The sequence below is a fragment of the Natrix helvetica genome (genome assembly GCF_964273705.1).
Source record: "Natrix helvetica genome assembly, chromosome: 6".
Lineage (NCBI taxonomy): Eukaryota > Metazoa > Chordata > Lepidosauria > Squamata > Natricidae > Natrix > Natrix helvetica.
Genome location: NC_138553.1, coordinates 66,361,746 through 66,378,076, shown reverse-complemented (window position 1 = coordinate 66,378,076; position 16,331 = coordinate 66,361,746). Strand labels below are relative to the sequence as shown.

At 37.1% G+C, this 16,331-nt stretch overlaps 1 protein-coding gene across 4 annotated transcripts in view; it reads left to right on the top strand.

Annotated features, from left to right (window-relative positions):
* The window catches only part of GRM8 (glutamate metabotropic receptor 8), a 540,632-nt gene that overhangs the window by 285,111 nt on the left and 239,190 nt on the right, over positions 1-16,331 (top strand). For all 4 annotated transcript variants that reach the window (XM_081957711.1, XM_081957713.1, XM_081957712.1 and 1 more), the window contains 3 exons: positions 3,004-3,139; positions 4,599-4,753; positions 6,734-6,871. In XM_081957711.1, coding sequence (XP_081813837.1) covers positions 3,004-3,139; positions 4,599-4,753; positions 6,734-6,871 — 429 coding nt within the window. The remainder of the gene's footprint in view (positions 1-3,003; positions 3,140-4,598; positions 4,754-6,733; positions 6,872-16,331) is intronic.

The following is a 16,331-nucleotide window of genomic DNA, read 5'->3' as shown; positions in this document are numbered from 1 at the left end:
TTCTGGCACATGTGACATAGGTTCACCATCATGGACCTAGGATGTCATAATGCATTAGCATAATACCATGATGGCAAACCTATGGCATGTGTGGCACAAGTGGGACACGGAGCCATTTCTGACGGCACACAAGACATTGCCCTGTCAGCTCCAGCATAGATGCGCACACTGGCCAGGTAATTTTCAGCCTTGATTTTCACCTGTTTTTCACCCTCCAAAGGTTTCCCCAACATGTAAACCGGAAGTTCGGAAACGGACTTACAGTTTGCGCATTGGTGTGTGTTTCACCCTCCAGATGGTCCAGGGAAGCCTCCAGAAGGAGAAAATGGCTCAACAGGCAATCCAGAAGTTCTTTCCCGAAATTCCACTTTGCATTTTGGGCTGTTTTTTGCCCTCCTCAAGCTCCTAGAAAGCATTTGGAGGCCTGGGAAGGGCAAAAATGGACCTACCAGCCCATGGAAATCAGAAAATGGGCCTTTTCTGGCCTCCAAAGGGCCTCTGGGGGGGGATGAGGGAGGCCGTTTTCACCCTCCCCAGGCTCCAAGAAAACCATGTGTGCATGCATGGAGCATGAGGGGGTTTTCACATGTGCATGCACAGGGAGCACAGTGTAGGAGGTCATTAAATTATGGGGGTGGGCATTTTGGCACCCGAGGCGAAAAAGGTTCACCATCACTGCTATAGAATATGTGCAGATCCAAGCAACAATTGGTATTTTACAATTGGCAGGTGGAAATTTTGTGAATGCGCAGATTTTCTAAGTGTTGTCCAAGGTTTTTTGGTATGGCATCCAGTTTGCCAGTAAAAATAATTATTTTCATTATTCCCATTATTCCCTTAAGTTCCACAGAATTCAAATATGTATTTGCAATTTTTGGGGATCTGTTAAAAGCCAAGAGAATGGATTTATTAAAAATCAGAGCATCTTTAGTTGTAACTAAAAGTTCTAAATGAGGTAATGTTCTATCCCTTCATCTAAGAATTGGTCTTCTTTTCTATGCATATATAATTTTAAGGGATGATTGAAAGCTTAATATTTTTTTCAGAGGCTTAATGGTTTGGTAATGAAAAGAGTAACAGTACATCTGTTTCACATTTTCCCAAAACAAATATAGTCAATTTGGGACTCCATTCCTCCAGAAACAAAAGCTAATTTGTTTACGTGTTTGGCAGGATGTCAGAAAGGAAAAGTTATTATTTAAGTATTATTTAAATATATTCATTTTCAAATGTGTGACATCATGAAAAGCAAAGCATCTGTGATTCTTAAAAACATGGAAAAGACTGCAGCAATAACAGATTCACACGGAATCCAGTTGAAATTCGAATATTGAATGCTTGGGCATGGCACAGACTAAAGTGAAACAAATGGATTAGTAATGTAGTTTTATTTTATATATGATCATTACTGTGAGATTATAATATTCACAAAAATGGAAAGACTTTAAAATACCCACAATGGAAGAATGACTGGTGAAGATGACAGAATGAGTAGGGGTGGAAAAAATATTTTATGAAGTAGACCATGAAACACATTATCTCTCTCCCTCTCTTCCTCTGCATATATATCTGTCGTGTCTGTCTGTATGCCTCTGTCTCTGTGTGTGTGTCTCTCTCTCTCACTCTCTCTGTCTCTGTCTCTCTGTCTCTCTGTCTCTCTCTCTCTCTGTGTGTGTGTCTCTCACTCTCTCTGTCTCTGTCTCTCTGTCTCTCTCTCTCTCTCTCTCTCTCTCTGTGTCTCCCTCTCTTTCACACACACACATCTCTGTCTCCACACAGGCACACCTCCAAAATATTCATGCAAAGTGGGAATATTATTGTTCCTTTCCTTTCATTTTGTCATACCTCTACTGAAACCAGCTAAGGTTGTAAGTGAAGTCATTGTAACTCTTTCCCATGCTTGGCTTAGCTGCACAACTTTGGTTTTAGCATGAGAATTTATTGCTTTAACCATTAAAAAAATTCTCTGCAGAGATGTTGAGTTATATACAGCATGCTAATATAAGTGTACAGCTTAGTAATTTTAAAACTGGCTACGCTGTACAAGGTATTTTGTTAAACTATTTCTTTTAAGCTGAACTGATTATTTTACATATTCTGAAGAAGGGCCCAACCTTTCTAAATGTCATTTATTCTATTCCAGTTTTGGGAGGAGGGGATGGAGGAGTCAAGAGAGAAAGCTGAATCCAGTGGAATCAATTCTTCACCAGTCTTTAAATCTTAGGGCAGTTTTTTTCTGGAGGAGAGACTTGGTTAGGTAGTGTTACCACTATGCTCTCTCTGGGTCCTGCCACCAGCATAAACATACATATTTTTCTAATATTTGCCTTTATAATTAAAATTAACATTATTTTATGATTGGGGTGATCCTGTTTGAGGCTCCAGAATAACCAACTTATTCCTTTGTTCCATGCTACCATCAAGCTAATGTAGGTTGAGACATCAGGGGATCAAGGGGTTGTCTAGAAGACTGGAATTTTTAAACCTTGGATGGATTTGATTGTTCTTATGGTATATCAGTTGTAACTACTGTACAGCTTTTATTGATGACTATACACAACTCTAATAATATGGTTGAATAATGAACACAGCTGAATTAATAATGTGGTGATTAACCATTGTAGTAGGCCTGGCTGTAGATTCCAGAAGATGCATGCAGATTTGACACTTTATTGTATGCACCGAAATATTTTTTGCCATAAAAATGTATTCCTACTATATTGTTTTAATAATTCATACTCTTGAGCACTATACAATAAATAATGACATTAGATAGAATAGAAATTAGATGCAATGAGCTTCACAAAAAATTGAAGCATTATGCACTAGTATTGCATTTGCAATACTAGTGTATAGTATTGCAGTTACATTTTAAACTTTTGTTGGCTTGGTAGTCTTCTCTAAAGCCAGATTTCTATTTTCACTGTAAAGTGGGCATAATGATTGTTTTTTTAAAAAAACCTATATTTTACAGTTTTTTCTTTTATTATCCCTTTTCTCCAGGTGGTGTCTGCATTGCTCAGTCACTAAAAATCCCCCGTGAACCAAGACCAGGGGAATTTGAGAAGATTATCAAGCGCTTGATGGAGACCGCCAATGCTCGTGCTGTAATTATGTTTGCAAATGAAGATGATATAAGGTATTGGCTTTTTTCCCCTAGAATAGTTAACATTCAAAGTCATGATTTTATTTATACATGTTACTCACGCTAGATTTCAGTTTTGTTGCTCATTCCAATTTTCCAGCAATCTTTAAACACAGGAAACAGAAGCATTTGGTTTTGACAGAATGTTCCTGCTCCAGTGGGACCCAGTAAAAAATAGAAAAATTAACATGGTGAATACCTTTTCCTTTTAGAAGGAAAGGATACATTTTTGGGTCAATTTTCTTTGGCACTCTGGCTTTTTGTCATTTCTATAGAATTCACTTAATACTCTTCCTTTGAAGATTATTAAAGTTGAGTAACGATGGAAGACTGAAATGAAAGCATTCAAAAGCAAGCAAAATCACAAGTCCACATCTTTTCTCATAGTCACTTGAACTTGTCCCTTGGCATACTGTTATTTAAAAGTTCAGGTGACTATGAAAGAATTGTGTCTTTCATGTTGTTGTTAGTTGTGAAGTCGTGTCCGATCCATTGTGACCCCATAGACAACGTTCCTCCAGGCCTTCCTGTTCTCTACCATCCTCTGGAGTCCATTTAAGCTCACGCCTACTGCTCCAATGACTCCATCCAGCCACCTCATTCTCCGTTGTCCCTTTCTTCTTTTGCCCTCAATCGTTCCCAGCCTTAGGCTCTTCTCCGGTGCCTTTTATAGTCAGTGTCTTTCATAGTCAGCCAATATTTACTAAAAAACAAACAAACAAACTCTTGAGTGAACCTTGACTTCACTTCAAGACTTTAAGTCTTGTCCATGTAATTATTTTGGCAATGGTAGGGATCAATGTTGCTATTTTACTTGGAATATTCTTTCCTATCTAACTGATTGCCCTGGAAGTCACTCAGCCATGTCCTAACAGGTCTGAGTTTGCTTAGCTTTGCAAGTTTAGCCAAAGTTCACCAAGTGCTGCTACCTGAGTTTAAGAAAACAAATTAAGCAGAAAATTCAGGTAACAAAAAGTAATGGCAAGAATGGAAGATTCTCTTCCTCTGCAGACATTAATAATAACCCTGCTGCACTTGACAACAAGTAAAGCAGAAAAGAGAAGGTATTGGTTTGGAACTGATAGAGAAGGCAGACAGAAACATGAAAAAGCAGTCAGCATTTCTTCTTTTTAATTTCTATTGCTTCATTGCCATGATATTTCTAAGTATTGTATTGTGTAGGCTTTATATTGTAATTTTTCTGCATAAGCTGCTGAGAATGGCTTTGATTGCATAGAAATGTGATAATGTAAACAAATAAATAAATGTTACAAATAAATACAGAAATATTACAGAATGCTTTTCTATACACTTTTTGTACAAAAAGCCCAACATGTCTCCTTTAAAATGTTTCATGAATTGATAAAAACAACTAGTTTTATGACTCTTAAGGTGGAATCTTTATAAAAGTTGACTTAAAATAACTGCTTTTTTTAAACATTACTGTTTACAGGAGAATACTGGAAGCTGCTAAGAAATTGAATCAAACTGGACATTTTCTTTGGATAGGTTCAGACAGTTGGGGTTCTAAAATTTCACCTGTTTATCAGCAAGAAGAAATAGCAGAAGGGGCTGTCACCATCCTGCCCAAAAGAGCTTCCATTGATGGTAAGACTGTGTAATAAGACTTTAGTAGGATGAGCCCCTAGTATACATTTGTGTAATTCTGGTACATCATACATTCCTGGGTTTCTTATGATGACAGTAAATAACTTTAAATGGTATTTTCATTCTACCTTCTGTAGGTGCATTATTGTTTGGTTCCCATACTCATAGTTATCAAATAAAAAAAAATCATGCCCACACTGTAAAGCAGTACTTTACAGATAGTCTTTGCTTACCAACAATAATTTGGCCTAGAAATTCCACTGCTAGGTGACAAGGTTGTAAGATGCAACATAATTTGTGACTATGACTAGCCAAATCCCATGCAGTCATAGACACCTGTGATCATGTTATTTCCATTTGCATTCCCCTGCCAGCTTCTGCATTGACCTTGTTGGAAGCCAACAATAATGGTGTTATGTGACTGTGGGGATGCCCTGATGGTCATAATTATAAGAACAGCTTGTAATTACCCCTCATTCAATGCTGAACCAGTGGACATTAAATGAGGATTACCTGTATTGTGCATCCAATTTATGACCATTCTGAGAACATATTATGTAAACAATTCAATTTATTTATATTGAAGACATTCTAAACGGAAGCTTTCTTGTACAACAATAACATCATTCTGTGCCATTGCTATTTGTATCTTATTTATTTAAATTTATTAGCCATTCAACTCTGGATGGTATACAAAACTAAGCAAACAGACAACCCATAAAAAGAGCTGGAAACATAGAATCAGACATATGGCCCACACTGAAATAATCCAGTAATCACAAAACAATGTATATATGATAAAAAGTAAGCCCAGATCTGGGACCAAAGCCCGGTGTTCAAAGTTTCCTTTACTTATTTCAAATATCAGTTTATTGATATTATCTTCTAGTTGATGAAAATAGATTCTATGCTCAATGGTTCTGGTGAATGTTTAAACTAATTTCCTAAATACTAAATTAGTAGTATGATTGGTAGAAAAATCTACCATCTAATTAAATACGCAGTAGCTTTCATTTATTAATATCAGCTAATTATCTTTATATCAGGAAGTTACATGTCCTGCCCATTTTCAGTTCAGTTTTTTTTTCCCCATTGCCATAATACAATAGTCACCGTCACAATATCTAGAGTTACATATACAGCTGACTGGATCTAAGAGCTACAGTATAGGATTATGGTAAATGACATAATAAATGTAAAAAAGTTCCAGAATCAGTCATGGCAGTTTAATTAAAAGAAAAGAAGGTGCTATAATTTGATGTCTTTTGGGAGTAAGCAGGTACCACTCAGAGTTGATAATACTGTGCAACATGAAAATTATAACTCGTATGTATACTTGAGATAATTATTTTTCAGACGTTCAGCTTCATTAAGTAATGAATAAGACTTTCTAAGACTTCTTGTATATAACAAAAGGTAACAGAAAAGCCAGATAAAGCTGAAATGGAAAGTATGAAAACTGCCTTTTGCGAAAAATATTGAGACAGAGAACTCATAAAAATATCTTAATGCCTCTCTGAACTGCTGAATTAATTTTTTACAATTATGATGATGCATAGTAACTATGTCCAGTCATTTTGTAAATATACACATAGGAAACCAAATACAAGGTAAGCTTTTCAAAGAATTCTCCCAGTTATTTGCCGCCTACTCTTGTTGGTTTCAATTTATATCTGGAACATGATATTTAATGTATAAAAGTATGCTACTTTAGGATACTTTTTTCAGCCCTCTGTTCCAGCAATTGGACACATTATTTTTTTAGGATGTCCCCCAAACTCTGCATTGAATTAATGAAATAGTAATAAAGACAGGCTTTAAATTGCTCTAGTGTTGAGTGGGTAATGCTATAAGATGTTACAAATCACTGGTAGGGAAATTTATATACAGAAAGAGCCATATCATATAAGGCCAAATACCTTGTCACGTTGAGCACTCTGTTCTGATCTTCATGTATGTATATCTGTATTTTCAATTCAGGTTTTGATAGATATTTTAGAAGTCGAACCCTAGCAAATAACAGAAGGAATGTGTGGTTTGCAGAATTTTGGGAAGAAAATTTTGGATGCAAGCTGGGCTCTCATGGAAAGAGGAATAGCAACATAAAGAAATGTACAGGTAACTGAGCATGCACTTTGTCCAAGGTATTTTCTTTTCTTTCTTTTTTTGGTGGGGTGGGTTTTGTTAATCTGTCAGGCAGTTGCCTGACTGTCTTGGCTCAAGAATTAAGGCTGGAAAAAAAGAGGGGACGTGGTGGCTCTGTGGCTAAGATGTTGAGCTTGTTGATCAGAAAGGTCCGCAGTTCAGCAGTTCGAGTCCCTAGTGCTGCTTAACGGAGTGAGCTCCTATTACTTGTCCCAGCTTCTGCCAACCTAGCAGTTTGAAAGCATGTAAAAATGCAAGTAGAAAAATAGGGACCACTTTGGTGGAAGGTAACAGCGTCCCTTGCACCTTCAGCATTTAGTCTTGCTGGCCACATGACCACGGAGACATTGCTGGCTCTTTGGCTGTGAAACAGAGACAAGCACCGCCCCCTAGAGTTGGGAATAACTAGCACATATGTGTGAGGGGAGCTTTACTGTAAAAGCTACTAAAAAGAGTAGCAAATCACATCCTTACTGTTTTCAAGAAAAGTGCAAGAACTTGAGCATGACTTGAAGGAGACTTTTTAAAACTTACTGTTTTTGAATTTTATTCTGACAAAAGTTCTTCAACTCTCAATTCTCACAGCCTGAATCAAGTAGGCTCTTAGGTATTTGTTAAGATTTTATATTGATCTATTGCTAATAAGATTGTTGGAAGAAATTTATAATTGCTGAAAGTCGATTGGTGATGACTTAATTATTTACACCGGCAATATTGTAGGTGTTTATTTGATATGTGGCTAGAGGGCTCTGCCCTGATTTATTGCTTGAAGTTAGCTATATTTTTTTGTTATGAGCCATATAGAGTATGTTAATGGGAAGTGACTATGATTTCCATGTATAGTTCACTTACTCTTTTGCAATGATCAAAAAGCAATAGTGGAAATGCATATTATTATCATTTACTTTGCTGCTGGTAGAATTAAAAGAAACAACAGTGAATGATACTTTAAAAAAATCATATTTAGATTTAATTATGTTTAATAATGTTACTGGGTTTAAGTGTGTCTACAGTCTTTAAGATATTTTTCATCGTTTCACTGAGAGTTTTCTTGGTAATATACAAGTGTATGCATGTAATCAATGAAATTGCTGTGAAAGCACATGGTTAATCCATAATCCAATAGTCTTAATAATTTGCAGTATTTTGTACCAAATCCTTAGTAATTAAAATAGTTGTAGGCTAAAGATACAAGTGAAAATATCATTACAGGGCTAAATGCAAACTATGCCCTCATTCATTATTAATGAAAGGTGTATGTACATATATATAGACATATCATCTCAAGATGTACCCTACAAATAGCCTCATTTCCTTGCAGCTAATCGATATTTTGTATGACCAGCTTTTGCTTTATGTTAAGCATAGTAAAGGGATGCGGTGGCTCAGGGTTAAGAAGCTGAGCTTTTCAATCAGAAAGGTCAGCAATTCGGCAGTTCAAATCCCTAGTGTCACATAACAGAGTGAGTTCCTGTTACTTGTCCCAGCTTCTGCCAACCTAGCAGTTCAAAAGCATGTAAAAAATGCAAAGTAGAAAAAATAGTGGGAAGGTAATAGCATTGGTGGGAAGGTAATAGTCTTCCATGCACGCTTGGCTTTTAGCCATGCTGGCCACATGAGCACGGAGACGTCTTCAGACAGCACTGGCTGTTCAGCTTTGAAACGGAGATGAGCACTGACCCCTATGGTCAGGAACGAGTAGCACATATATGCAAGGGGAACCTTTACCTTTTTAAGCATAGTAAATGGGAACAAGATTGCTTGATGTAAGCAAGATTTCTTCCCATAACCGTTTGTTAGCCTTCCCATATATTCACCAGGTGGAAATTATTGTAAGCAAATACGAATGTTACCGTTATTAATATTATTGAAAATATAGTTTAAAGAATTAAATGTTCATGTTATTTACCGAAGTACAGTACTATTAATGAAACAACCTCAAACTGAGAAACTTTTCAAAGTGGGAAGCAAAATATTATTAATTGTTATTGGAAATGCATTGTGGTAATAAAATTATTTTATTTTCTGAAAAAAAGAAGAAGATTGATTGATGTATAAGTAAGCCTTACTCCATTAAAATTATGGTTGCATTTTTAATCTACCTATGGACTTTTTTTATACTACTGTTTAATGTTAGGGTATAGAAAGCTCTCCTCAAAATCTTATCTAAAATGTTAATTAAGATTACTACGTCTTGCATGCCTTTTCACTATAAGAAGAGTAGCTTATATTTCTTATGTTAGCATTTTGTTTTAACTGTTCAGCAAGGCTAATCAGCCTTTAAATGCTTATAATCACTGACGGCAGTGTTAAAAATAGAGATTGGAAAGAGATTTCATGAGCCACGTATAGCAAGTTCAGATTTGGCTAATTTGCACAGGTCATGAACAAGCCATAATATTTGTTTCTAGGGAAGACATTTATGGTACTTTATAATGAACTTAAAAATGCATTTTAAGGTTAGAAACCTTTTGTTTGCAATGTTTAAAATAGTTTCTATTTTACTCCTGGATATTAAGTTTAAGGTTTAATAAGAAAGAAATATTTACTGTGACTTTTGAATACACTGGAGCAATTTTATAGAATTTAACTTACATCATTGTTTGGATTATATTTTTATTCTTTATAGATTTGAAGTCATAAAAATAAGCATTGGATATGGAGTGGGCAGAGTTCTAACCCTGTCTGGGCAAGTTGGTGACTTTGGGCCAGTCATTTTCTCTCAACAAAGAATGTGATTCTGAAAACGTTGCCTTGTCTATACAGTTGCCAGCAGATTAACTAAAAGACAAAAGTCAAAATACAGTTAAATTAATTGAAAAGAAGGGGCCATGGTGGCATTTAAAATGTGATAAGCAAGGAGAACATGTTATAATCTAATTTTGAGATTTAAATATTTTTTCTGTTACATTTATTTTGTAGCCAAAAGTAAATACAATGGACTACATCAGAATTGACAAACTAGTAAAGTAGTTGGACAATTCTAGTTGACCTGGTGGGAATCAGCAGTCACATGTTTTGTGTGGAAACAGCACTTTTATTATTCAGAATTATTAAACATAAAATAAAGGTGACAATTCTGTGCCCAGTAACCATCCCATCAATATATTGTTGTGATAAACAGTGTAAATTATTGTGGGCCCTAGATTTGCTGCTGCTTTCGTCTGTTACTGATCTCAAGATAATCATGTCTTCTTGGTCTTCAGCTTTCACGTGTTAAAATCTCAATACGTTTAAAATAACTTAAATCCATTAGAATTACAGTATAGGAAGATTATCTAACCTACCATTAAGTAGTGCATCGGTGTTCTTTTCCAATCACCAACAATCCACTAATATCTGGATTGCTTAGGACAGCGATGGCAAACCTCTTTTGGCTCTTGTGCCATAAGTGTCAGGGGGGGTCATGTGCAGGCGTGCTGCACGCATAATGCAATGTGCGACCCCCCAGTGCGCATGCCCACACTACAGCCGTGGCTCCCCCATTTTTGCATGCTTTTTTCACCCTCCCCAGGCTCCAGAGGCTTTATAGGAGCATGGGCAGGGCGAAAACAGCTTCCCCGCGCCCTCGGGAAGCCCTCTGGAGGCTTCAGGGACCTTCAGGAGGCTTCCCTGAAGCCTCTGAAGCAGTCAAAACAACCTTGAGCAAACTGGAAGTGACTTCCGGTTTGCTTGGAGGGTCGTTTTAAGCGCTCCGAAGTCTTCAGGGACCGTCAAGAGGCTTCCCTGAAGCCTTCGGAGCACTCAAAACGACCCTCCAAGCAAACCAGAAGTCACTTCCGGTTTGCTTGGAGGGTCGTTTTAAGCGCTCCGAAGTCTTCAGGGACCGTCAAGAGTCTTCCCTGAAGCCTCCGGAGCAGTCAAAATGACCCTCCGAGCAAACAGGAAGTCTGTTCCCGAATTTCCCCTTTGCCTGTAGGGCCATTTTTTTGCCCTCTGGAGGCACTCTGGAGGCTATGAAGCCTCTGGAGCCTAGGGAGGGTGAAAAATGACTTTAAAAAGGGTGAACTTAGCTGGCCAGCGCGCACATGAAGAGCACTGGCCAGCTGACAGGGCAGCACCTTGCATGCTCTGACAAATAGCTCCACGTGCCACCTGTGGCACGCGTGCCATAGGTTCGCCATCACTGGCTTAGAAGCTTTTTTTAAAAAAAAATCTACAAACTTCCAAGAGCAAGGCAGTATGTGGTAGAATTGAATACATTCTTACCTTGAAGCTCTTTTTAACACTATGCATTATTTCTGTCCAATGGACCCAATCTCAAAGGATCATTAGGTTTTAGATAACTTTTGCTTGTAGAATTTGACAGTGGGAATCTTTAAGAAAATTCATTCATTCATTCATTCATTCATTCATTCATTCATTCATTTAAATTAACCAATTTTGTTGTATTTATTTTGTACAATGACAATAAAGGCTATACCATAATTTCTATAGCCACCCATCTTAGTAAATGACTCAGGTTGGCTTAAATTAATATGTATGTATGTATATGTGTGTGTGTGTATGTATGTATGTATATATTCACACACACACACACACACACACATATACATGCATGCATACAATTAAAATACTAAAAACATATTAAAATGATAAAGATATTAAAACCTCCAGATTAAATATACAAAATGCCATGTATACAATTGACCTGGACTGAAAATCTCAAACTTCCTTAATATAAAAGTAATGGATTGGACACTTAATCTGACTAAAATTTCAGTCTCAGTCTTCTTACTCAACACTTTGTATAGAGTTTTCATGTTCATCCCTGAAAATAATGTTTGGAGTAACAGATATCCAACATCACAACTATATATCCTGTACAAAGATAGTATGTAGCTAAAGTATGCTGCTAAAATGAATTTATATTAGATAAATATTTTATCTTGTGGGAAGGCATTATTAGTAGCAGCAGAGTGGCCCTTTTCCTAGGCTATCAGCAAGAAATTGTGAGAAGATTAAGCATAGATTCACAATAAGGTTTTATTTTCACTTTTCTCTGGTTAAAGATATACTTCAAAGGGACATCTGTATGCTTTTCTTCTTATCACTCTCTATAAACAAGCAGTGAGACCTTGGAGTGCCAAGGCAGGATAATCAGTGAGAAAAGTAATACACAAACCTCCAGCTTCCGAGTAGCAGCATTATTGTTGCAATTTTCTTTGTTTCTTTTTGTATCCTTTTTGTATTTCAAGTTTAAAAAGTCCAATTCTTGAATGAGTTAGAAGAACACCCACAGTAATGAAAGAGGAGAATTTTAGTCCATAGGTTACAAAGAATAATAAAAGAAAAAAAAAATAGAAGAAAACAATCCATTCGTTTTAAAAGGCTTGCATAAATTCCATCCATAAAGATAGCATTTGAAAAGTAAGATAACCCACTATCCAAAACCATTCCAAATTTAATTCCACTGCTTATTTCTTCTGTTCTCCAATTTAAATTAATTTTAAGGTTTTTTTTATAGGCAGTCTCTTTTAAAACGGTAAAAATTCCTCACCAGCTGGAAACACTTTCTCTTTCCGGATTCTTCCCTTTTGGAGCTGTCCCGACTTCATCAGCCTAATGGCTGGATTTTTTGTCGCCAGCTGGAAGAACTTCTGTTGGATCAATCAGGGACTTTGCGATGTTCCTGAGATCAGCAAGACGTATTCTTCCTGTTCACCATCTCTGCGGGACGGTTTCAGTCCAATTGGACCACCCAGTGGCAAAATTATCGGCTGCAGTCTCAGAGCATCGAGACCGCACATCCGTATCGTCACGACGTTGGCTCCTCCCCAACATATTTAGTCTTAATTTAGTCACCAGAATCAGAATAAGAAATTATTTTTAGAGTTTCCAAGATTCTATGTTTCCAAGATTACCATTCATTATATCTTATTGAAATCTGTGCAGTTCCTTAATCTCCCCCATCACATGGGTTCAACAGCATCTATCAGCACAGAGCAGGTTCTGACATTATGTGAGAAATAGTTATTCGCCTTGATAAAAGCAAAACACCCCTCCTCAAAGCAGTGAGGTAGCTGCAGTTTCTGGATGTTTTTACATCTGGGTACATGGATAATTTGCTTTAGATGTAGCTTCTGCCCAAATATTGTCTGTGTCATGGAACTGGGAAAGCCAGGATAGGTCTTCTGCTGTACGAGGGTAGCTTGAAATGTTTTACACCAGGGGTGTCAAACTCGCATCATCAAAGCGGTATTATGTGATGTATCAAGACTTTTTCCCCCTTTGCTAAACCAGACGTGGACATGGGCCGTGGGTTTGACAGGCCTGTTTTACACTGTCCTACTAACATTATATTTATATTTTCTCTTTAACTGCCCAGCTTTTGTTACATCAGATACCAACAAGTTTAGGGACTGCATTTGTTTTCTTTCCTTGATTCATATTTTGTTATTAGCTCAGAACATTATGTAGATAAATTCAGTTCCCCTATTATTTGATGTAGCATTAAATCAACCTGCTTCTTCTCAAAGTAAACTATATGGGTGAATAACATTTAACCTTGTCTTTTACATGATAGATCATGTCTAATGTAGGAATATTAAAATAAGATACATAACCATTTGCTGCTGATTTGTTCAATTTCCATGTGTTCAGTTTTTGTTAAAAAAGAAGTCTGACAGTTTGATGGAGCAAATAGGCAGATTTGTGTTATGAGAGTATTAGAAAGGAGACGTAAGGCTTTTTAAAAAAGTACTAGGATAGCCAGGGGTTTTTTTAGACTGTTTCTGAGAGTCTTTATCTCTTTATATCAGGATTGATTTCCTAGACAAAGAACATAATATATGCTGTGTATATAAACATTCATTTGCCATTCATTCTAAATGCTCTGACCTAGGCTTTGCCAGCAGCATGAAGCCTCGTCCTCATCCTGATAAACCCCTTTTATTTAATTTACAGTGAATTCCTCTCCAGCAAAATCCCGGCCCAAAGTCTTTCAAGATACTTCCCAATTGCCAACATTTATCAGGCTTAGAGAGTGGCCAGGTCAATATCTTTTACACACCACAATTCTTGTAAAGAATGCATCAATGAACTAATTGTCTCCTGCAAACGCCCTCCCCTTTCGCTCCATTTTTATTCCCTATGGGAGGGGCCATTCACTGTCTACCTATGGCCTTACTCCCAAGTTGACCCTTGTTCCTTAGCTGTTCCCTTTGTCTGGCAACTCTGCGCATGCACACACAGGGAATAGGCTCCAGCTGTTCATCTGCCTCACTGATGTCTGACTCCGAAGGCAGCTGATAACTGGCATAATGCTCTGGCTCCCTCTCTGCCTCTGACACAGAGCCCTTATCAGAGGCTTCCACAGACTGCAGGACTGGCCCATGTTTCTCCCCAAGCTCCTACCTGTCTGAATCTGCTGCCAGCTCCACTGGCCGCTGGTGGGCCACAACACTAATTCTATTTTCTGATAAACCTGGAACACAGGTCTTGGATATGCTATCTGAATTAGGAATATACAAAAGTGTCCATTCTGGTTGCACTGAGTTTCTCAATTTTCTGTCTTTAAAATTAATTTGTCCCATTCCTACCTAAACTTGTACTTTTGTATCAAATTTCTTCATTTTTGTGTGAATTTTTTCCTGACGCTGTTTTGAAACACAATTTGAGTAATGGATGCATTTCTTGCAAGTTATTTCCCATAAAGTAACACGTTTGTACGTTCCCTTTTTAAAACGAATAATATATTTTTGTGCTCCAAAACTACATACCTTTAAATGCATACTTTACTTGAACAATGCAATTTCAATGTTTTTGAAAGAAGTGTGACTGCTGAAAGAGAACTAAAATTTTGAAAACACAAATGCATACATTGTTTTTTAATAAAAAGACCGGAGGACCAAATCTATTCTAATGCCATTAAATGTCTGATTGCATTCAGAATATATTTTTCCTTCTTTACTGTTATCCTTACTGTGACTTATTTCTCTTTCTGAAAAACATTTTTAGTGGTAGACGGTCAGTGTTAAAGAAATGGCTCTGAGGGTGGAAAGATGTACATACGGCTTTTCAGTTTCATCTTTGGAAAACTCATGAAAGTGACTACACCGTAATTGACTATGCTGTACCTTAGTTATCCTCTAAGTAAGCAATGTAATGTGACCACTTGATGGCCATATACACACACTATATGCAAACACTTCATGGATGCCAGGACTTTAGCTGAGAGGTTTTGACCTCAACTTTGACTAGAAAGACCATATCCCAACATGAAGCACAGGTTTAAAAGTTCCTTCTACTTTGAAAGAAAATACAGAAAAATAAAATGCTGGTGTTTGGGTTCTATTTGTATGCACGGAAAAGAATCTGAGCATTTTTGTCAGCAAATGGTGTACTGCCTCCCTCCCACCCACCCATCCTCTGTCTGCCCCCTCCCATTTTATGACTCATGTGCCACTTCATGTGTATTAGGAAGACTGTTTATCTTCTCAATTTAAAAATAGTACACTTGCTGAGACAGAAGCTGTGGCTCAAAGCCTATCAAACATATCTATGGCCTACGTTATAAAAAAGAGGATGCATTTCCTCAGGAATGAATTTGTGAGTTTTCTGCTAAACCTGTATCTGTTGTTTGATTAAATAGGAATTGCTTTAGTATTGTCTATTTTCATGTTATCTATACTGGCTAATATTATCCAGTGCTTAGATAAAGGCTTTACTGAAGAGAGTCTGCAACTGAACTAAGAACTATTTCCTGCAATACATGCACTCTGCAGGTGAGCAATACAGATCTTTGCAAGAGTTCTTGCTTTTCAGATTGTGCAGACAATATATTGTTCATTGTTCAATAACAAGCCATAGATGACATGTTGAAGTGACCAGGTTTTCCCGTTGACATGTTAGTTGCCACATCCCAAAAGGAGCTTTATTGACACAATGAAAGCTAAATGAAAGAGAGCATGCACTTCTATGACCCTGTGATTATAATATACCAAACTGGGCTGGGTAGAGGTTTAGTGTGACATGAAAATAGCATAAAAGAACATTTATCTCAGTCAACCCATCCCCTTGGGAAGTTGATTTAGCTCTAAACAAAGCAGGCAGTACAGTACATAGCCAAACTAACTCCACCCACTCAGTTGTCTTGTGGTATCTGGTGAAGAGCAAACTGTTGAACCCTTAAATTGATTTCTGACATTTGTGTTGATGGCTACAATAGATTGCACACCATGTTCTAATCTTTCACTATTGTTCGGAACTACAGGTTTCAAATGAGCGCAGACCAACTCTATTAATAATTTGGAGAAGAGGAATGAAAACCTAACCTTCTGCTTATTGCTTTCTGAAAGTGTATCTGAGAGAATATTTTATGCTACCACTTCTTCCATTGTTTCAGCTCACTAATGGTGAATTGGAAATTAGGATATACAGTTGATTTCTTTCTGTATTGTAATTTGCTAGTGGTGGCTATAGAAATATACAG